Below are 23,830 nucleotides of genomic sequence, written 5' to 3'. Positions count from 1 at the left end.
GCCTGAGAGTTGATTGCTTGATTGTCTTACAAATTTAATCCTATCAACGTCATACTTCAAATCATTTACCAGCTGCCCAGGCTGCTAGCATGATCTGCATTACAATATCATCCCCTCCCCTCCTTATCTAGGTTCATACTCATCCTCTGTCCTTTCAACAACAGAACAAAACCATCGCTGCCCTTCTATACCCAGCTCAACTGAAAACCATCATTGTCCTTCTATACCCAGCTCAACTGTCCGATGGTCTCTGACACCCATCACCCTCTCTTCTCTCAGCAGCTGCTATTATACGCTTTCATGATGCATTCAACTATTCTTTCCCCTCCCTTCCTAACAAGACCCCAGTATGGGGTACATTAAGGTAAAGCTACTGTTTTGCCAGACTAGAATTTTAGATATGACTTGATTTGGAAAATGGGATGATTCTAAACATATAGTATTACTTGATAGGCATGAAAATAAAGGTGGAAAGGAGAGGGGGAAAGATGTGACTCTGTGGTCAGTGAGCACCATCTTCTCAGAAGGACAACACTGCGACCCAGAAACCCAATTTGTGCTAGGCAGATGCCAGTATACAATCAAAAAATATTTTTTTTTTAATTTTCGTTCTTTATCCCAATTGATCTTAAGAATAGAAATGAAGTAAAGATAGACATTTTAGGCAGCCTGCTATATCATCCATCTGGGCAGGGCCATACCTGCCACCTGAACTTATTGGTCTCTCCGGCAATGTCTCCACACTCTATGTACAGCACAGCATCTGTATTTGTTACTTTTCTTCCCGCTGTGACAGAGTCCCTGACAAAGCAACTAAGAAGAGAAAGGAGAGCTTATTTTGGCTTCTAGTTTGAGGGTTCAGTCTACAACAGCAGGGCAAGCCCGACAGAAGAAATGTGAGACTACTCATCACATTGTATTCACAATCAAGAAGCAGAGAGGGGAGGATGCTGGAACCTTCCTTTTGTCTTTCCTGTTATCATCTAGGACCCTTGCCCATGAAATGCTGCTGCCCACACTCAGGGTGTGGCTTGCCTCCTTGGCTAAACTTCTCTCGAAATGCCCTCGCAGACATTCGCAGAGCTGTGTCTCGTAGGGGGTTTCCAAATCTAGTAAAATTGCTAGTGAAGACTCACCATCATGGCATCCACCCAAGAAAGCATAAGGATCCTTGCCTGGGACCAGATGGGATTCTAAGCCATGCATTCATGGTCAGACCTTTAGAATCTGGGGTGGCCTTGCTGCTTCGAAGTTGGTAGTCATGTGACAGGATCTGGACGGAGTTCAAGGCTTATGAGTCCCCTGGCAAATTAACTCGTTTCTTTTTAATGATAAGTCCAGTGTTTGGTCTAGTAGTCTAGCTCCAAAGGGATTTTGTTTTCAAGAGTTGTAAGGCATTGATGCGCACTGTGAATTCTCAACTATGTGTGAGAAGAGGAGAGAACAGCCTGGAAAAAAAAAACCATATTTGACAGAGTATATCTTGTGGTTTTCTGTCTTTTTCCCCCTGCTGCAACAATTTACCTCATGATGTTTTTGCTCAGACTAATATTAAAGTAAGTTTGTATTCCTCAAGCACTCCCTGTCTGTTGTAGTCAGGTATTATTGGAATGTGCCAGAACCCAACCTGAGATTCAACATTTGGCCCATTTAACCCCCGAATGGATAAATCTCATTTAAATAATTTCATGTTGGCTTCTTCGGGGAGGTTGGATTGATGTCTAAGATATAGCATGTTGACACACAGCTTTTGATTTATGAGACGCTTCCACATAGGCTCTGATTGAGTGCAGAAGTGCCAGGAACAGGTGGGCTGGTTTTTAATGTGTGGATCAGGAGGCTGGAACCCTGCAAGCCTGGTCCTGAGTGCTATGACCGGCACTGAAGCCAGGTTTCCTGTCTCCAGATCCCAAATACTGTCAGTTACTCATCCCGTGCTGCACTGTATGTCTACTCCTCCCATGTAAAGGACATGCATCAATTAGATGCTTGCTCAAGGCTCTCTCCTATCTGAGGACTCAGTGGGTGAGATCTGTGAAGCCACCCAAGGTCTCCACCCAGCCTGGGTGCCTGATACTTCTTGGATAGGGAAGCTCCATGGTCTTTTCCTCTCCTTTGCTTTCAGCTAGAGTCTTTTCTCTCAAAAATAGAAAACCTAAGAAAAGAAAAGGTAATAATCGGATTGTGGGGGGTTGAATGAGAATGGCCTCCACATGCTTATAGGTTTGAATGCTTGGTCCTTAGCTAGCAGAACTGTTTGGGAAGGATTAGGGGTATGGCCTTGTTGGAGTAGATGTGTCACTGGAGGTGGGCTTGAGGTTTTAAAGGCCCATGCCAATCTTTCTTTGTCTACATCTCTCTCTCTCTCTCTCTCTCTCTCTCTCTCTCTCTCTCTCTCTCCTTCCCCCTCCCCCTCCCCCTCCCCCTCCTCCCCTCTCTTTCTCTCTTTCTCTTGCAGACCAGGTTATAAAGCTCTCAGCTCATGACGCTCCCCATCACGATGATCATGGCCTAACCCTCTGAAACTATAATCAAACCCCCAACTAAATGCTTCCTTTTATAAGAGTTACCTTGCTTGTGGTGTCCCTTCAGAGCAAGAGGACAGTAAGCAAGACAAGCAGCGATTAAAAAGTGAGAGGGAAATAAATGCCAACATGGAGCTAGTCCCTGGCATTTGCTGGGTGTGTCATCTGTTTTCCAGGCCCGTCTGTTTCATCTCAGCAAGGCTGCCTAGGAACATGGAAAATAACTCTAAGTCAGCCATCGAGTCACTTCTAACTTAATAGTTTGTTCTAAGGAGGTCAAAAATGATTCGTGTCCAAGTCCCTAAAGCTGAGTGACTGATAGCATAGTCCACCAGTAGAAATTCGGATCCCTGGATAGTCATCTTAAGATCGGCTGTATATACATGGAGTACATCTCCCTCAGGAGCTCAGGTTGCCGAGTCAGCATTGTTCTACTAACAATCACATCCATCCTTCATGTGCATCGTGATGTTTTGCTTTTATGGAAGAAAAGATAAAAGATACCCAGAGATGGTGAGTGGCTTGCCTAGGACTGACCACTCAGAGAATCAAGGTTAATGCTAAGGTGGGAACTTGGGTGTCTCCAAGGCTGATCTCCAAGCAGAGAAGTAAGAATAGATATGTCCATGTGTGACATATATTGACAACCAACTATCTAGGTGTCTTGTGCGGAAGGGAAGTAGCTGCTCACTTTCTTCATCCTCCTGGGCTTAAAGGAAGAGTGCAGGCTGAGCCTCAGTATGCAAGACACATACCACAGATTAACCGCATGAGCTTTTACAGTCATATATAACTTCCTCTGCCTCTCCCAGGCTAAGTCACAAATAAACTATGTCCTTCCCTTTCCGACCTTAGAGGATGTCTTATTGACCACTGACCATTCCTGGCACTTGACTATCTAACAAGAAACTACTCTGTGAACTATTACATTCTGTAGACACTAAAAGGTACATGGAAACACATGACAGGAGCACATGGCAACCCTTGGTCGGTGACAAGCTGGAGTGATGGGGCACAGAGGGAGGAGAGTTGACGTCACTGGTGCCATGTGTAGGGAAATGGTGTTGAAACGCACTGTCCTTCCAAGGTTCCAAGAGCAGCTTTCTTTTGGGGAAGCTGAAGTGGAGCATAGTTCTAAGGGTTGGAATCAGAGGCAGCCATATTGACACATGACTGTAATCTCAGCATGCACAAGGCAGAGACAAGAGGATCCTAAGTTTGAAGCCAGCTTGAGCTACACAGTGAGTTCAAGTCCAGCCTAGACTACTTGTCTCAACAAAACAAAGGGATAGCAACAACAAATGGAACACTGGTTTCTGAGATCCTGCCCTAGCTGCCTCCCTCGAGAACCTTGGAGAGCCCTTCTGAGTTCCTGTGATACAACCACAGGAACATAAAGAATTAGGAAAGTGGTTGTGGCCAGATGGCTCTCTTCTCCCTCAAGTATCTTTATCCTGTGTCATCATGGGAGAGAAAGTAGTATTTCTGGTCCACTAAGGGAAGATATTGGTATAAAAGGAAGACTCCTCCTCTGTCACACCCCATTCTTCCTGCCTGCCATTAGATAGAGTGAAGTGTGTGGGGACATGGTCTCTTTCTCTCTCTCTCTCTCTCTCTCTCTCTCTCTCTCTCTCTCTCTCTCTCTCTCTCTCTCTCTCCTATATTTTCAGTCCTCAAAACAACCCTACAAAGTCAGATTTATTGTTACCCACAAGTTACAAAGAATACATAGATACCCAGGGATTAAGTAGCTTGCCCGTCATTGCCATCATTGCCCATCATTGTTGAGCCTGTATCTAACTAGAACACCAACATACACCTAGGTATCTGACTAATGAGTCAGAATTTTTGTTTACCACTTATTCTACATTGTCTGGCTCTATGCTTATTCTACATTGTCCCCATGCATTTGGCTCCAGACTCTGGAAGGAGAGTATTTTCTTTCTATGATATCATTTTCCAACACACGGAAATCCAAATTAATAGATGTTTAAGAATAAAAGGCAGTACTGACATATTTCATATGAGAAGATCCACCGCCATGACACAAATTCAAACAACTTCCACAAACCAGGACCATGGGCTAGTTGGTGATCCATCCTTTAGAGCTCTCTTATCACCAAGGATGCCAACTGTGGTGGGGGTCAGATTGAAGCACCGTCCAAAAGCCAAGGCAACCGCTTCTAATTTTCAATCTCACCGGCAGGACTTGGCCTGTCCTTGACCTCCATGGCATGTATCTGTGGCAATGGCTGTATTGAGAGAGATGGATACATGAAGCATTGCTTATCTACATTCAGAATGGTCACCTTCACTTAAAGACACTGACCATACCTGCAGTCGGCAGTTATATTGATTGTCAAAGTCAATACAAATGCCTATGAAACAACAGAGTCACAATAAATGATGATGAGGATAGATAAATAACATTTATGAGTACTTTAAATGGGGAGGATCGAGTAAATCAGGATTCTCTTGGCACGGGGTAGAAGGCCTGGGATTAATTAGAGAGTTTATTGGAGGGAGTTGCAAACATTAAGAGTTGAACAAGACTTGGTACAGCTGCCATGAGAATGGAGTAGCGCAGTGTGCTGACAGCACAGCTTGATGAGTGAATACCAGGGAAATTGAAGCCATCACCAATGATCTGAGTGAGACACAGCTTCCCTGGGTCCCAGTTCTTCCGTCTGTCAGCATGGAAACTCGGGTATTGAAATCAAGAGCTCATAGGGAGGTGCCGAGTTTTTCGGAGAAATCGCTGTCACCCTCACGCATCTTTTGGGTTTATTATATGCTGGTATTTTGAAAAAAAAAAATGGCTATGGCATGTGACCATAGTTCATGCCAAGTCTCAGTGACTAGGGTGTTCCTTAGGAAGGAAGCAATCCAACACATCCACATAAGAGAAATGGTTGGCATCTGGAATGTTGCAAGGAGCATGCTTCCTTTGCTGTTATCTCAACAGTGTGGCTCAGCCTAAACCCAGACCCAGATCTCCAATGACAGTCCAGACCTCGCTCTTCTGGTCGGTCGTCAGTCAATCATTGGTGAAATCAGAGGCTGTCTTGGCAGTGTGACGGATGGCTTTCTAGTGAGGCCATGTCTCCATTTTGTTTCTTGTTTGTGTGATGTTCCCGCATCGTATAACCCAAGTGTCTAGGAGTTTTTCTCACAGCTCTGCTTCATTTCTTATCACTCCTAACCAAATATGGCAGCTTTAAATAGTGCTGCCACCCTCCTCGGGTTCACTGCTCGTGACAACATCAGGTATAGATTTCTGACATGGAACATCTAATGGGGCTTCAGATTCAGAAAGCAGCAATGAAAGGTTTTTGTCCCCTTCCTGGCTGTCTCGCACTTGAAAGACGCAGAGTAAAACAGTTTTAACAGGTCACACAGAATTCATGTACATCGATCGAGAGGCAGCCTGGAACCAAGAGAGGCCCTGAGAGTGGACTAAGCTAGTGATTCCTCCTGCAGTAGCAGAGTAGGCAAGGCTTTGAGTCCTTCATCATCTGTGTGGGTTCTTCACACTCTGCATCTTTCCGTGTCTGCCACTGGCTGCTAGGGTGCTGAGTAAGACAGTCAGCCTGTGGTAGACATAGGGATGAGCAACCAGGGGCCCAGATTCTGCTGCCCCTGAACCCCTTGTTTCTTCTTAGAGGATTTATGTAATGATTGGAAGGAACATAGTCATGATCTGGTCTCTATCCTGTCCCTCTCCTCCTCCTGCTCCTCCTCCTCCCCCTGCTCCTCCTCCTCTTGCTGTTGCTGCTCCTCCGTCTGCTGCCCCTCCCCTCCTCCTCCTGCTTCTCCTCTTCCTCCTCCTTCTCCTCCTCCTGCTACTGCTCCTCTTGCTCCCCCTCCTCCTCTTGCTCCCCCTCCTCCTCTTGCTCCCCCTCCTCCTCTTGCTCCCCCTCCTCCTCTTGATCCCCCTCCTCCTCTTGATCCCCCTCCTCCTCTTGCTCCCCCTCCTCCTCTTGCTCCCCCTCCTCCTCCCCCTCCTCCTCTTGCTCCCCCCTCCTCTTGATCCCCCTCCTCTTAATCCCCCTCCTCCTCTTGATCCCCCTCCTCCTCTTGATCCTCCTCCCCCTTTTGATCCCCCTCCTCCTCTTGATCCCCCTCCTCCTCTTGATCCCCCTCCTCCTCTTGATCCCCCTCCTCCTGTTCCTTTCCCTCAGTTACTGGCCTTTGCCTCTTACTAGACTCATTTTCCCAGCCAGTCTGATCAAGCTTTCTGTGAACATCAACCATTCCTGTACTGCGAGGAAATGCACTTGTACTCTCCCTGGCCTGTGCTATAGAGGGAAAGAAAATTATTTTCATAAAGGCTTCCTAAGAGGTTGCGGTCACATTGATGAAAGACTGCAGGTCCCACGAATGACTGTCTATAAGCAGGGCCAGTGGCAAAGCATCTCTGTGTCCCTTTTGTGCCAGGGGAAATGTAAAATTCTTCTCTAGGGCATTGAGGGGGTTTCTCCTGCTTCCCTGCGAGGGAATGAGAAGCCACCCATAAAGGCTGAAGTCACTGGGGAATAAGGCTATGCAGGTACCATGGGGTCACTCACACAGAAAGCCATGGGGACAGACATTACATACAGATAGTAGGTGCTATTATGACTGATACGATGTCAAGTGTGAAAGCGGACCTTCTTCTAGATTGGCTTAAGGTGATATTGACTTCCAGTGACATCCACAGACTTCCCGGGTTCCTGAGATCGTAAAAATTACAGCATTTCTGTTTCGAATGGCCCTTAGACAGCATCTAGCCTGGTGGTTTTGTAGTAAACAGAAGAAGTAAAGTTGACAGCGGAACGCGGCTGGAGAGAGCACACCCCATTTGCAGCAGCAATCGCTGCTCAGCTCCCACACTGTCAGACCAACCAGCACAGTGGTTCTCAACCTTCCTAATGTTGCAACTCTGTAATACAATTCCTCACACTGTGATAACTGCCCCACCCCCCCAAATTATTTTTGTTGCTGTTTCATAACTGTAAATTTGCTATTGTTATGAATTGTAATGTAAGTACCTATGTTTTCTGATGGTCTCAGGCAACCCCCTGTGAAAGGGTCATTTGGTCCCCCAAAGGGGTCATGACCCATAGGTTGAGGCTAGGTGTTTATTCTGATCTAGGGTGTTTGTTTTCTTTAGAAAGATAGGAACGTGGATGTGTATGTGAGCTCTCTTTAGTGAAAAATGAAACACTGTATGGTAATGAAGCAAGCCTGCAGCTTTCAGAGAGTGGGTCTGATCTAGCCCTGCTCTAGCTGAGGCCAAACGGGATCAGGGACTTGTACAGAACCACACAGCTGAAAAGGTAGCAGACACCTTGACACCGCCTTTCACATTCTGCTCTGCATTTCTTGTGAGACACAGTGGGAACTTGGTGTTTATATTTTTCCCTTCCTGACTCCAACCTCAGGAGTAGCAAGCACATCATGGTATGAGGGGACAAGATGGGGACTTTGAGTTAGATGTGTCTCTAAGTCTTCCATTGGACGCTGTGGGACTTGAGGTGCATCTCTTGGCCTTTGGTTTCTTCACTAGGAAAATGAACATAACTAGCTCAGGACTTTGTTTCCATTGTCTGAGGACACTGTGCAGAGCAAAGAGCCAAGGAAAACTGCCATATTAACCCTCTCAGGAGAAAGACGCGGATGTTAAAGAGAGGACACCGAGGTCAGACCCTGCTATGGCAACTTCACCTCACAGGTTCTCCTGAACCCCAAGGCAGTAGGCACAGGTGTCAAGGGCTGGCAGATTTGCTTAGCACAAAGCCCCATCATCCCAGGAAGAGCCAGGCCCACACTGCTGTTTTATCTGTACTTCAGGGTTTTACAAGGTATTCGGTACAACCTTGGCAACACCATCATACCTGGCGTTGTTAGAGTCACCCATAGTCTCCCCAAAATGCTAAGGTTCAAGCCGATGCTCACGCCCTGCCCAAAGCCGTTTTGACTGACTATGTATAGTGAATCTTATTTTCGTCTCCATTTTCAGGGACGCAGACCGGGCTATTTCTCCTTTCTGGACCCCTTTTCTCCAGGAGTCTGGCTCTTCATGCTTCTAGCTTATCTGGCCGTCAGCTGTGTCCTCTTCCTGGTGGCTCGGTACTCATCCCTTCCCTTCCCTGTCCTCACACCACCACCTCGTGTCCACTTCGGGAACTGCAGGGGACGGGGGTGGGAGGAGGAGAGCATGGTTTAGAAGACCTTGGTGCCAAATAGAGATGGCAGAGGGACTCGGGGCCGGAAATGCTCTCTGCCCAGCTGTCAACCTCACACTACCCGTCCATCTGTCCATGCATGTGTTCCCTACCGTGCGCAGCACGGACAGGTTTGCTTGTCTGGATTTGCTTTTGTATTCTGGCTTCCTGCATCCTTGCCACCCGCCCCAACTTGGATAGGAGCTTTGGGAAAGAGAAGAGAGGGAGGGGTTGACAGGAAGATAACTCTAATTAAGCATGGTGCATTTGGGTACCCTGGCATCTGTCTTTGCCATGATCTGCCCTAAAGTCCTGAATGATGAGAAATGGAGCCTGCAAATCCAGACAGGGTGGGGGGAGATTCGGAGTTGGAGGGGGTGACACCGGAGGACACAGTGACACAGGCCAGGGAAAATGCCTCCTCCACAAAGGCTGGCCCTGCCTCTGAAAACACAGCTGTCTCGTTGAACAAAACCCACAGAGGGTAGCAGGCAACAAGAGGGTACGTTTATGCCCACTATTGAGTTCGGAGAAATGGTCAGGTTTAGGGGCCAGGGGATATTAGCCTTCCCTTGTCCCCAGAAGCCTGGAACTGTTCCTGCTCCTGTGGAAGCACTCCAGACTATCCCTAAGCTGTAAACTTCCCAAGAATGTACTACACAGAGGGGTTTGTTTGCCCCGAGCTAAGGTAGCCTGAACTTCAGGACAAGCCACCTTCTACCCACTCAAGTTCCCAACCACACACTCAGCCCTCAGTTTACCACAGGAGACTGTTGAGTGGGAATGGAGACTGGCTTAGACTGAGCTAGAAATCCGACAGAGGCTCTGTTGCAAGTGACTTTTTTTTTGTCTCCAGAACATAGCATTTGGGGCTGGTAATCCTTTGGCCCCTGCTCTATCTCTCTGAGGGCGGTCTTCCCAGCATTGTGTTCCCTCTATGAATTGGGGATCCCATGCTCTTTGCACTCGAGAATGGCAACAGGAATGTATTGAGTCTTACATGTCCCCCGTGTGCCTCTTCTCGTAGTGATCAAAGGCAAAATCAAACGGCCTTCATGGCCACCCAGTAGTCTTCAAAGACACAGGGTTTGCTCTTGTATACCACCCATCCCTCTTGGCCCCATAGGCATCGCCACTGTCAAGTATCTGTTGTCGGTGACAGCTGGCGAGGTGCGGGAGCTCGCATGCTGTCTGACACTTCCGCTCTCCACTTCGCAGCGCTGTCTGCTACTGTGTTTAGGAAGCTGTCTGTGAGATCCAGGCTCCGCTGCTCTGAGATTCTCTTCAGCCCCCTGTGGCTGAGCCGGTATGTGTGGACAGTTGGTTCTAGTGGAGTCTGCGTAGCTTTCAAAGTCACCACTAAGGCTCTGCACCTGAAGCTGTCCTGATGGGTTCTGCACCCTCCTTTGTGGCCACCACACCCACATACTAAATCTGGCATTAGCAAATTAATAATAACAATAATAACAACAACAGGAGAAGGAGAAGGAGGAGGAGGAGGAGGAGGAGGAGGAGGAGGAGGAGGAGGAGGAGGAGGAAAAGGAGAAGGAGAAGGAGAAGGAGAAGGAGAAGGAGAAGGAGAAGGAGAAGGAGGAGAAGGAGAAGGAGAAGGAGAAGGAGAAGAAGAAGGAGATGTGTTAGCCTATTGTGGTAGGAGGCTGAGGCAGAAAGACTGCCATGCATTTGAGTCTAACCTGGACTGTGTAATAAGCTCCAGGCTAGCCTGGACTAGAGTGAGACCCTGTCTCAAAGAATGAAAATAGAAAAGGTATCAAAGGGCTAATCATGTGACTGCATATCTGTATGCTATGCAAACCTGAGATATTCTGCTCTAAGGCAACAGTTTGCACATGGGTTCCATGGAGCGCAAAGGTTCCTGGGAGCCTTCAGATACCTGTGGGCATTAAGAACTCTGAAGCCCCAGAGCCTCTTCCTTCAGACAGGTTGTACTTTCGTCTTCGTGTGCTGTACTTCTGGGTGAGAGTTTAGAGCAGGAAAATTAAACTCCAGGCAGCCACCCCCCAAGCCAGCTCATTGGCAGAGGTACCTCACAGCAGGGGCAGGGGAGAGTGCTAATACTTGCATCTCTGCATCTCTAAGGCTGGGATCTAGGACACTGAATCTGATGAGAGGGGGGTCAATGGCTATCAGTGTGGATGCAGACCTGGGGCCATCCACAACTCTCAGGACCCACAGGCTTGTCGCACAGGGGCTTTTAAAAACAAGCCCTCCTGGCAGTTGTGACTTAGCCAGGGTTTGAGACCTATATAGCTAGGGTGAGAGTTTTTAAGCTGTGGCCCTATAGGACCCTGGAAACTTTTCCTGTTCTCCTTGGGAATTCACCATGAAAAAGCAAAGACCCTTTTCCAGCCTGCCCACCCCCAATGCTTTCATCTTCCTGACAAAGACATCAGTTTTAGTCATTTTAAATATTGGAGGTGAACACCTGAGTTTACTTAAGGGGGAAATGCATTTATTCGAAGTATTAAATAAAAGTAGTTTGAGAAGCACCAACTTTTCAAACTATTGAAGGGGGGTGGGTCCAACCCACCTCACCCCCTCTATGGGAAAAAGAAATCCAAGAATCCAAGTGTAACAGAGGGAAGTAGTGGACCTCACCACACAGGTAAAGCCAGCAAGATGAGTTGTGGGTCTCTCCTGCACCCCATGTCTCCCCCTCCTCACCCCAGGAATGTGGTCTTCTCTCCTGCAGGTTAACTCCTTATGAGTGGTACAGTCCACATCCTTGCGCGCAGGGCCGGTGTAATCTCCTGGTCAACCAGTACTCCCTGGGCAACAGCCTCTGGTTTCCAGTTGGAGGCTTCATGCAGCAAGGCTCCACCATCGCCCCGCGAGCTCTGTCTACCCGCTGTGTCAGTGGTGTCTGGTAAGGCCCAGCAGCAGAACCAGGATTAGACTAAGTAGAGACCTGAGGCTGAGTGGTGGTGGTGCATGCCCTCAGTCCTAACACTTGGAAGGCAGAGGCAAGCAGAGCTCTGAGTTTGAGGCCAGCCTGGTCTACAGAAGGAGTTCCAGGACAGCCAGCACTACAATGAAAAACAGATTGGCCCTTTCTGATGGCAAGGAGAGCAGCCAGGAAGATTTTTCTTGCCAGGTAGACCCTAGCAGGGAACCAGCTGTCTTAAAAGTACAGAGGGTGATGGGTGATGTGGATGTGGGAGGTGGGGTCAGAGGGGATGAAGGTTCAATACTATTTACTCTGTCCTAGCATCTAGCCCTGTCTCTGGGGTCTGGGTACAGAGGAGAACCAAGACAAGAAAAAGGAAGAGAGAGAGAGAGAGAGAGAGAGAGAGAGAGAGAGAGAGAGAGAGAGAGAGAGAGAGAAAGGAAGGAAGGAAGGAAAAAAGGAAGGAAGAGATCAAATGAAACAACCTTGATGATCTACAGGAAAAAAAAAAAAAAAAACCCGACCTCTTTACCTGAAGACTGACTGTGGTTGAGTGGCTTGGCCAAGAGAGAGCATATGCAGATTTATGCAGAGAAACCTGCTGTAGAGTCCCTGCAGGAAAAGGCTCCTTTGCTCTTTCCTCCCACCTTTTCCAGTCTGTCTTCCTGGTCGACCAGTACTCCCTAGGCAGCAACCTCTGGTTTCCAGTTGGAGGCTTCACGAGGCAAGGCTTCACCCCTGTCCCCTTGAGCTTTGTCCACCCACTCTTGGCTCTGTGAGGCTGGCCTGTCTATCTCAGGAGCTACAGGAATGGCCACACTCTTAGATTCTCCGATGGGCAAAAGATTCAACATTAGGAAAGTTCTTTGAAAACTTACAGAAACTATGTAGAAACTAGGGAAATAAGAACATATGAAGCCAAGAGAGACGAGTTTGCAAAATACAAGGATTGGATCCTCTCTTAGCAACCTACGATAGGTTTGACTGCCGTAGCTCTCAGAAATTACAGCCTTAGTACCCCCGCTTCCTCTTCCTCCTCAGCCTGTTTAAGTCAAAGGACGAGGAGATAAGCTATTTCGATCCTCGGTTACTAGTGCCTAGGTCACACAGTTGGTCTAGAAGCAGGTACGAGGGTTGTTTCAGGAACTGGGCTAATAGCTAGGACAATGATACCACTTTCTATCTAGAGTTTTCATTTGCCCTCATATGGCAAATATGGCAGGATTTAAGGCACTTGGGCAAGATGCTCGCCTGTTCCCAGGCATTACCGAGACGTTACTGAGTAGATTAACATACAGAACTAGGCTTGGTGTCCCCAAGAAGAGGATACTGTCTCAGCAGAGACAGTCACAAAACTCCCTCAAAGCCTAGGAAAGCTAGGCAGAAGCCTTGGAAGAGAAACATCCGAGGGTGTTCATTTTGTTCCTTTAGGCTTTTCTTTCCAAAGGGTGCTCTTTGCCCCGGGTAAGCCTGGGGCTGGTGTTCTTCACCCATTGCATCTGCCATAGGCTCCCCACTACACCCAAGGAAAGCCTTCCTCCAGACAGTTTTAGAAGCCCACATCCTGCAAGGTGCTGATCCAAATAGCAGACCTCAGATGACAGAGTCATGGTGTCCCAGAGCATGCTGGGAGAGGAACTCTGCAACAAAAGAGCCACCATGAGAGACCTTTACTAGTCCCCCTGTCCACAGTTATCAGCATGTGTCTCTGCCTCCTGAGTTCTTAGATTATTAAAAATCAAGGTTTAGTTAGTTCCCTGGGAGAGTGGGAGATCAGAAGACAGGACCACCATGACCTGCCCTGGTCTCCCAGCCAGAGCAAGGGACAGAAAGTGTCACATTGCTCAGAAGACTGCCAGCTTTACAACTGCTGACATCCTCAGATAGAAGGGCACAGCCCCACCAACGCCTTGGATAGCTTGACCTGCACTGGGTCAATTGTGCTGCCTGACAGCTTGCTCTTATGACCATGGTCCTAAACATGTACATGTCATCCAGGAAAGACCAGGCACCAGAGTGTGGCCATGAGCCCGAGAGCAGCTCCTAGACAGCTCTAAGGCCATGTCTACATTCAAGGTACATTAACTCTGCTTCTCCTCAGTGTATCCAGGCTGCTGCTGAGCTTAGGGCCTGCTCCAGAGATGGTTACAGTGTAGAGAGCTGAAGGGGGGTACAGAGAATGTGTCCTGAGCAGGGAAGGAAGCCTATCGCTTAGAGGTCACTACTCAAGATAGTATCAGGTAGGCGGCCAGACGATTTTTATCCCCTCGCCAGCAAGGAGGCTTCGGCACATTTATCTAGTTTGTTCTAGATTGCTGATCACAAATGACATAGTACCTCATTTGCTGTTGCCAGGGCCCAGAGACATGTAGAGCAGGCACTATTATCCCCATTTAGTAGATAAATAAACCCAAGAAAGACCAAGGACTTTCCTTGTTATCGCATTGGTGACCAGAACAACAACAAAACAAAAACAAACAAACAAACAAAACAAACAAAACCCAAACCAAATCAAAACGGTCTACCTCCCTTGTGGTCTAGCATATAAAAATCCATTGAGCTGGTGTATGGCCCTGTTGTGTCTCCCTAGGCAGACATCCAGCTAGAGTTCTTGGTAACCTTACAAAAGGGACAATGGGATTTCTTGGTTTTGAAAATCCACCTGGAAGCTGCCAGCTGCTGAGTCCCATGACAAATGCCGGGCATTAACATAACAGTGTCTGCATACTGGGTAAACCCTTGTGAATACTGACACCACCAATCCTGAATTGGTGACTCTCCAGCCTGATTTGTGGTGCTTAGATCTGTGTCTGAGCCCCTAACACACAAGGAGGTACTGGTGTAGATCCAGCCTAATGAGCAGATGGGAAAAGCTTGCTTAACCTACCAGACTGAACACACTGCCGTTTGGCATATATGCTGCCTGCCTGCATTGCAGAATTATTCAAATTTCAAATGAAATTCCAGCGACTCCATAAAATAGTCTTGTAAGTCTGAAGCAGCTCGTCCATTGTCAGAGGGTTTTTCCAATTTCAACTTCTCAGCAGTTCAAAGATGCTTTTCACAAGCTCATCTTCATTGAAGACTTTCTGCCGTTTTACGGTCGTAGAACTGGCTGTATACAACTGTATCGGTATTTATCAAGGTACTTCCCAGAGCCTCCCTCTGCTTCTTGCAGCGTTTGGACAGTGCGTTCGCCTCCCTGAGTTGTAGGGCTTAGCTGAGGTAGTATTGGATGTTGCACAGTTTTAGGCATTCAGCACATGGCAGTGTGCAGCTCTGCACAAAGCCGTCACCTCATTCACTGGCTCATCTCCGATGGTCCCCCAGACCCTCGTGTGCATGGACTATACCTCTTTTGAATGACAAGTAATCACATTTTAGAAATGTGAAAAAAACCCACAGCCAATTATTATCTTCCAGGTAGCATTCACAAATTTGGTGCATGTCCCTCGACACTGTCTATCCTGCATCCTTCCCCTCCCTTCGCTGAGCTGATGATATCTCAAAGAAAGATACTTGCTCTCTCCTGCATCATAGCAGGACTGGGCTCAGACACCTAAGCCTCCTGACAATGCCAGGACAGTGATGCCTCTCTGGTCTCTTCCTGCATAGGTGGGCATTCACGTTGATCATCATCTCATCCTACACGGCCAATCTGGCAGCCTTCCTGACTGTGCAGCGCATGGAAGTACCCATTGAGTCCGTCGATGACCTGGCTGACCAGACCGCCATTGAGTACGGCACGATCCACGGAGGCTCCAGCATGACCTTCTTCCAAGTAAATGCTACACAGCCGCTCACCAGCATGGGGGAGGGCGGAAGGAAAACGAGATGCATGTGCATTCAAGTTCAAAATGTCTCTGCCCATCTCATTCCCTCTTTCGAGCATCTAACCTTAGAAGTCTTCACGGGACCTGGTTTTCTCCCGTTCCCAAAATAATTTCCCCCAGAATGAGGTCTCAGGAGGATTTTGTATGAGTATCAACCTATCCCCATAATGTTGCGCACGAGCAGCTGGTAACACTGGGGATGGTTACAGAACGAATGTGATGAAACCTTCTAAATTTATAATAGTTCTGTGTTTGTTTTATGCGCACTATATGCCGTAGACGGAGCTTGCAGTCTTGTTTACATTACTGCATCGGATGGAGCTGATACACTCATTTAAATTTTAAAAAGGGAGTTGGATTTTATAGTTAGTACTTAGACAAAGCAAGATTAAAATAATGAGGGGCTATGTGGGGGGGGGGAAGAGGGAGGGGACGCCCGGGTAAAATTCTTACTGTGTAAGCATGGAAACTTGAGATTGGGTCCCTAGCACCCACATAAAACGTGGGTGTGGTTATGCACACCTGTAACCCAGTGCTAGAGTAGAAACACCGACAAGTGGTACCCAGAGCCCACCAGCCAGCAGTATAGCCAATCAGTCAAACATAAACACATGCACCTGCGTATGCACACACTAGTGAAAATAAAATAGTGCCTACGGCCAATGTTTAAGTAATGTAAATGAAGATGGCCTGGGGGCAGGTGCATTTGGGTTCTTTGGGAAACTTGTAAGTCTCAGGAGAAGCCCCTGCCACAATATAGTATTCAATGACAGCCAAGCTGATTGATCACCAAGGCTGACAGAAGCAGGCCACACAGAAAGAGCAGTTTTCTTGTACTTCGAGAAAGAACTCCAGGGATGATTTCCCCTGAGGGCTCACGGTATCTAACCAACTAACATCCAAGAAGCTTGTTTTCACAGGAGATAGGCCCAAGGCCTGCTGTCTGTTTTCCACAGGAATCTCTGTGCCTGTTGGCATAGGGCCAGGGAAGGCTTTGTACAAATAGAGTTTGGATGGTCCCTCAGAATTCTGTCTTGTTGTTATTGGTAAAACAGAAGCCAGCCTTGGGTGGTGGGAGTTGATACATTGGCTTAGGGTAGGTAGGAGACAAGACATCCATGCTGCTTCCTCAGAACTGTCTCTTCTTTAGTCCTGAATGAACCTGCGTGCACTGTCCCAAACTGAGGGACGATGAGGGATCATAACCAGAATTTGAATACTGCCTGTCTGAGGAGGTTGGTGCTGAGGGAATTCTGGAGGGTAGCTGAGACAGAACTAGTAATTGACTGGTAGGCAGAACTCACAGGACAAGTCCCTTCCTCATCTCCTATTAAAAGCACATGTCTCTCCTCCATTGTGCAATGGCAGTGACCCTCTCAGGGTGAGGTGATAGAAAAGAAGAGGTGCTTGGCTGTGACGTGGGGCGCAGCGGCAGAAGGACCTACCTCGTGATTCTCTGATGCCTTCCTTTTTTAAAGCCAACATTTCCTTTCTTATTTCCCAACCTTGCTTCCTTCTGCTGTTTCCCCCAGAATTCCCGTTACCAGACCTACCAACGCATGTGGAATTACATGTACTCCAAGCAGCCGAGTGTGTTTGTGAAGAGCACGGAGGAGGGGATTGCCAGGGTGTTGAATTCCAACTACGCCTTCCTGCTGGAGTCCACCATGAATGAGTACTACCGGCAGCGAAACTGCAACCTCACTCAGATTGGGGGCCTGCTGGACACCAAGGGCTATGGGATTGGCATGCCAGTCGGTATGCAGGAGAGCGACAACCTTTGGGTATAGCTTCCTCCAGGCAGGGTCAGGGGAGCCAAAGCCACTGAGTGCTGTCTAGAATCCATTAGCCTATTTCCAGAACCAACAGGTTTGAGAACGACTTTAAGCAGGCTTCTTTATGGTTTAAAAAAAAAAAAAAAGCAAGCAAATGTACTTATTCTTCCTTCCTTTCTTTCTTTCTTTCTTTCTTTCTTTCTTTCTTTCTTTCTTTCTCATTTTTTTAAGACAGGGTTTCTCTGTAGAGTCTCAGGTGTCTTGGAACTCACTCTGTAGACCAGATTGGCTTTGAACTCAGAGATCTGCCTGTCTCTGCCTCCTGAGTTGTTGGGATTAAAGGCATGTGCTCCCACCGCCTGGTTACACATGTACCTCTAAGCAGAAACAAGTGTGTATGTGTATGTATGTGTGTATGTATATGTGTTTGTGTGTGTGTGTATGTATATGTATATTGTGTATGTGTGTGTATATTATGTGTGTGTCTGTCTGTGTGTCTGTCTGTGTATTGTGTGTGTCTCTGTGTGTATGTGTGTCAGTGTCTGTATTATTGTATGTCTGTGTGTGTGTCAGTGTCTGTGTGTGTTAGTGTGTGTCTGAGTGTGTGTGTGTCCACACGCACACATGTAGAAGTCATTGGTTGACACTAGATGCCTTTCTCAGTTGCTTTCTATCTTAGCTTTTGAGATAGGATCTCTCATTGAATCTGGTGCTCACTGCTTTGGCTACACTAAGTCCTGAGATTCTCCTGCCTCCTCATCCCTAGGATTATAGGGGTGCACCACCACACCTTCATTTTTACTTGGGTGCTAGAGATCTGAATTCAGATCCTTGTGTTGGCAGTTCTTTACCAACTCAGCCATCTCTCCAACTCCCTAATCAATAATTAAAGAACTAGTTGACTAGTTATTTCGTTCATTCACTATTCAGGGATAATTCTAACTATTGAAGAGCACTGATGCCCCAGCAGAGACTTCAGGCCTTCTTCTCTTTGTCTCTCAGTTTGGCATGTTGACCATTTCTCTGTTGATTAACGTTTCTACTAACAGCGGAAAGAAGGCGCTACAAGTGCTGAGATAAACGCATCTTGCTGATTGTAGTTCACTGACAAGATTACAGGAGATGACATTCGAGTTCTATGTAGATTTCACTGCTCTGTCTATTCCGACTTGGTGTGGGTCACTGAGAATGGGCACTGATGTACCAGGCATTTACTGGGTGCCATCTGGTTTTGTAAGTTGTTTGGCTTCTAAAATGGTGCCGCAGCTGTCCTTCTCAAAGGACACTCACTTTGCCGATAGCTCTGCTACCAGGAAATCCGGAACTGATTCCTGATTCATTCAGTTGTTGTGAATGTGAGGGATCTTAGCATAGCCTCTGGATGATCATGTGGGAGCATTGACCGTGCTGCTGTGTCAAGCATTCCTGGTGTAAGGCTGTTCCTGAAGAAGGGGACAGGCAGAAGAACAAAGACATGGGGACGTTAGGCACGTGAGAGCTCTAATCTTCGGCATGCAGACCTTGTAGCCACATTTTACATCCGTGGATTGATCTTTCCCTGGCTGAAAGTGTTATAAATTACAGAATTCATTTACACCTTGGACTATAATGAGCGTAGTCTTAGGGTCCAGGAGCCCTGGCTGTGGTACCACAGAGAGCTGCTTTAACACATCAGAGCCTCTGTTATCCAAGTAATAGGATTGTTTCTCATACCTACTCAAGGAGTCACTGTGTGGGTTAGGGCTGTAGTTGGCCAAGTGTCTTCCCTACGTGTCTCATGCTTAGCCTTCACTGGGGAATATTAGTGTCCTTCTCATTTTCCCCATAGTTCTCTATGCTGCTTGGTAAAAGCAGATTGCTTCTTAGGATATTGATTAGAAAGCAATGAAATGAGCCTGGGCAATAATGAAAGTCCTCTCTGAATGTTGGTGGGTCTGACACCAGCGGCTTTTGGAGACCGGGAGCTTTACTCGGTGCACTGGCAAACCTTCATAGACTCTGTTTCAGTGCCCATTAATACTACAGATTGTGAGCCTCTTTGAGAAATGTACTGGCTGACATTTTCTTTCAAGATGGCGGGGTAGACCATGAAATGAACTTGGGGTGCACCTTGGTAATACCTTAGCGACTCGATAAATTTAGTCTAAATGTCAAGTACATCCTTTCATGGGGAACTTGACCACACATGGTTGAAATGAAAGAGGCCAGTTCTAGAAAATTTTATTTATAACCAAGGAAAAAAAAATGGAGAGAAAGGCCTTTGCCTTGACCCCATCATGATATCGTTTTTATGAGTATTATCTCACTTAATTGTGCCATGTGAGAGGTAGACTTGACTATGCCCAAGCTGCAGAGAATACAAATTGTCCAAGGTCACAAACTAGAAAGAGAAGCCTTGAACCTAGGATACCGTTCTTCAAACACAGTACTTCCCAGAACAGACCACATTGAGGTATGAGTCTCCCCCCCCCCCCCCCCCGCTAGCCAGCACAGGATAGATGGATGGGATGGGGGTGTTCTGCAAGGAGGTTCATGGTCTCACATCAAGTGAGGCTGGGAACAACAATATGCAACTCCTGATGCATTCTGCAGCCAATTCTGAGGCAAGAGTCAGTTCCCCTGAGGTTATACTCCATGACACTCTTCCAGTAGGAGAAAAGAGAGTTACTGCAGAATGGGTGACATGGTTGGACCCAGGGAAAAGAAGAAAACCAATAAGGAAAAATGGAAACTGAATCAGATGGCTCTAAAGCTGAGAAGGCCACCAGACAGTGGGCAGAACTGCCTTCAGTGTGGCCCCTGGGCCACTGTGAGTTTGGATAGACGTACCTTGCAGCAGTGGAATGCTGTCTTTAAATCAAGATAGTGTTAGCTTAACATCTGTCTACATCTGCAGGGCAACTTGTTCACGTACTCATTCACTACAAGTGTGTATGACAAAAAAATACATTCAAGGCTGCAGGCTTATTGTGGGTTCACTCAGTATAGCTGTGCCTAAAGAAGGTGGACTCTACAGTCCTGCAGTTTCTGACCCAGCAGCTTGGATATTGCCTTGGAGCTTACCCAAAATGCAGAATTTTGGGTCTTGCCCTGAACCTCTTGAATCAGAACCTTCCATTTAACAAAATCTCCAGGTGATTCCTATAGACATTAAGTGTGAAAAAAACCCCTCATCAATGTGTTCAGGCTTCTTCCTTGTACTCAAGATCATAGGCCTTCTCAGGGGTGCCTGTCTACACAGGATTTTTGTAGGGATTGGGAAAGAAAGCTAGGCAACCAAATTGTTTTTCCAAGTCTCTTGACAGCTTTTTCTTAATGATCACAGGCCTCTACCTATTGTAGGACATCAAGCTTTCCTTGAATTCATTTAAGCTTTTTTTTTTTTTTTTTATGATTAGACTTGGATCCTAGAACCAAAACTCCTCAACCATATTCTATTGGAAAAAATTTTTCAAAAAATTCTGTACAACAGAAAGCAGCTTTCGGTTTGGTGGAGAAGGGGCCATGGGGACACAGAGTGACTGGCAGGGCTGTAGGCTCTGGTAAATTTAGCTATGAGAGTTGGGGACATCTGGTTACTGGCTTCTTCATGCAGAAGGATGAGAGGATGCTCTGGTTAACCTGTCTTTTACTGGCTAATGGCTGGTTATGGTAAATGATTATAAAGTATACTGTGACGATAGTCACAAGTGCCCCAGAAATGAATAGATGTAAAGTAGAAAGTTGGACATGTCACTAAGAGGTTTGTGTCACATTAACTCACATGGTGGCTTCCTAGAGGCTAATAGGCAGATCTCCATCCAGTTTTCTGAGTGTCATTGTGCAGGTCGCTGGGTTCTGATAAGCTGGCCCTCTATTTAAATTAGAAAGTGAGGTTGCTAGGCAGGGAGGTGGGTCTGGGAAGCCATTACTCAGTCCATGTTGGGGTCTTTGGTCATGGTCAGATGGTCATGTTGGTCACATGATAGAAAGAAAGAAGAGGAGCTGAGAAGGCTGTGCAAACCAGAAAGCCCTTCTTTGATCAGAGAAGACAGAGGTAGAGGAGAGTGGTCTTGGAGACAGGTGCTGCCTGCTGTGTCTGTGCCCCTCCCAGGTTCAAGTTGACAGAGTAGACAGGAAGGATGCTGGGAAGGGGAGCGCCATGTGCCTAGAAGAATAGCAACATCAATGCCCTGGGTTGTCCTTTGACTCTATAGGTTCAGTGTTCCGGGATGAGTTTGACCTGGCCATTCTCCAGCTGCAGGAGAACAACCGCCTGGAGATTCTGAAGCGGAAGTGGTGGGAAGGGGGAAAATGTCCCAAGGAAGAGGACCACAGAGCCAAAGGTAAGGAGGACCACAGAGCCAAAGATAAGCACCCTTGGGTCTTCCCACTACTTGACAGACCCAACATGGCCTTTTTCTCCAACCCAAAGTCCAAGCAATCACTTGTAGGATACCGTGACACTAAAGCCTAGATTGGGCTGCTAGGGACCAGACCTATCCCAGTGTCCCCTCACACAGAGACCCCAGAGATGTTATGTTATCTGAATCTACCCCTCAAATTCCAATGCTATTGTTACCAGCCTGGCCCACAGCTTCGTGGTATTCTTTTCGATTACTGTGATAGAAGACCAAACGGAGGTATGGTGTCAGGAGCAAGTAACTGGGGATTCACATTTTGAATGGCAAACACTGTACAGAGAGAGCAAATTGGGAATGGCCCATGGCTTTGAAACCTCAAGGCCCATCTTCCAGTGACATACTTTTCCCAGTAAGACCTCACTTCCTTACCCCCCCTCCCCCCAGTGAGCATCACCAACTGGACACCAGGTGTCCAAATGCTATGGAGGACATTCTCATTCAAACCAACACATCTGTCCTTCCTTCCCTCCTGTGTGGTTGCAATAGCTTGATCTCCTTTTCCCATTCATGTGTCTTGACAGTGGCCAGAGTGATTCCTGTTTAAGATGCAAATTAGACCACAGCATCCCTCTGCATGAGCCTTTCAGCAACTCACTATCTCACTCAGAATAAGTTCCAAGTTCCCTGGAGCTTCCCCATCCCGGAACTTTCTCTTTTATTTCTGTAACTCCCCAAGACTCCCCCATCCTGCATCTGCCCTGGAGCTAGAGCACCTGTTCATTCCTCTATGGTGTTTGCTCCCCAGGCTTTCTCAGAGAGGACTCCTTCCCCTCCTATCCAAAACTTTTTCTTTCAAGGCTGTACTATGACTGTACAGAATCTCTTTATTCTTTATTTGTTCACTTCCCACTTTTATTAGAGTGAAGATTTTATAAGAGTGGGGTTTGTCTTCCCAAGGCCAGCCTAGCATAGCATATTTCCTTGGAAGGAAGGAAGGAAGGAAGGAAGGAAGGAAGGAAGGAAGGAAGGACAGTTGGGTGAATGGTTGGGTAGATGGGTGGACAGATGGACAGATGGATGAATGGTAAATAAAAGAATGAACACTACATTGGGTTGAATGCAAAGCAACCACAGACTGTATGTGTAATAAGGAGTGCAGAGTGTCCCTGAGCACCCAGGAGACACAGGCGAATTGTGATTACACCTAGCAAAGACTCACTAATGCCTGCTAGTTATTTTTGGCTAGCTCATATTCTCAACATATCCTGACTTGGACAATAAATCATACGGTCACCCTCGCAGTCTCCTTGAAGCCTCGCTAAAATATGCAACAGATTTACCTGTGCATTCTCTCCCTTCGGAAGGAGTAGAATGAAGGAGAGCAAGCACTTGCCTTTCTGCTTGGCATGAATGATTATCCCCGCAAGACGTTGAGTGCCACGGTGTTTCCAAGTGTTTATACGTAGGCTTCCATCTGGCAAGGCCAGGTCTTAGGAATACGCCTCTAGGAGGCTGGTGATAAATAATATAAAAGAAATCGTGCCTTCTTAGGAAGTCGTGAAGCCACACACTTCTTGGGATGCTCCCTTCACAAAGGCCATAGCCACCCATTGGGGTGGTCATGAGTGGACACGGGTATTGGCAGATCTCAGTGGAATCCCAGCTCCACCCATTGCTAGCCTGTAAATGTAGGCATCTAGTTAGTGTGGCTGAGCTCACTTCAGCCTTTGTGATGACTACAGAAACCAGCGTGTTGTAGACGTGCTAGGACAGTGAATCGGAGGATGGAGAGTACTATTAGGTTCTGTTCATAGGAAGGGCCCAGGGCATCCCAGCCATTACTGCTCTGCCCTGGAATGTGGCCCATGCTACTCTCAAAGAATCCCAGGATGGTCTGTTCTGTTATCTGTCCGTAAAGGATCCATTTTCAGCTGTCACCCAGCCAGCCAATCAGTCATCCAATGAACAGGAGACACTGAGGTACGATGAGATACGGTGTTCCTGGGAAAAAGCAAGTGGTACAGACTTACCATTAAAGATCTTGAAGTTTCAGGAAAGAAACTTCAGTGCTGGCCAGACTACAGGCAAAGATTGGGGTGCATGCAGAAGGGACTATTTAGGCTCTTTTCTCGGGAGAAAATAATGAAAGAAATACAGAGAAAAATATCAGGACATGCTTACAGATTGGGCATACCTAAGTAGATTTTGAAAATGCCCAGATGCTGAGCCGGTAAGGACAG

At 47.1% G+C, this 23,830-nt stretch overlaps 1 protein-coding gene across 1 annotated transcript in view; it reads left to right on the top strand.

Moving 5' to 3' along the window:
• The window catches only part of Grik4 (glutamate ionotropic receptor kainate type subunit 4), a 430,298-nt gene that overhangs the window by 389,774 nt on the left and 16,694 nt on the right, over positions 1 to 23,830 (top strand). The window contains 5 exon segments of the mRNA XM_076924803.1: positions 8,527 to 8,636; positions 11,445 to 11,618; positions 15,255 to 15,420; positions 17,005 to 17,230; positions 21,444 to 21,572. Of these exon segments, the coding sequence (XP_076780918.1) occupies positions 8,527 to 8,636; positions 11,445 to 11,618; positions 15,255 to 15,420; positions 17,005 to 17,230; positions 21,444 to 21,572 (805 nt within the window).

This window comes from Arvicanthis niloticus, chromosome 26, assembly GCF_011762505.2.
Source record: "Arvicanthis niloticus isolate mArvNil1 chromosome 26, mArvNil1.pat.X, whole genome shotgun sequence".
In the NCBI taxonomy this organism is placed as follows: Eukaryota; Metazoa; Chordata; class Mammalia; order Rodentia; family Muridae; genus Arvicanthis; species Arvicanthis niloticus.
This window is presented reverse-complemented; position numbering and strand designations above follow the sequence as displayed.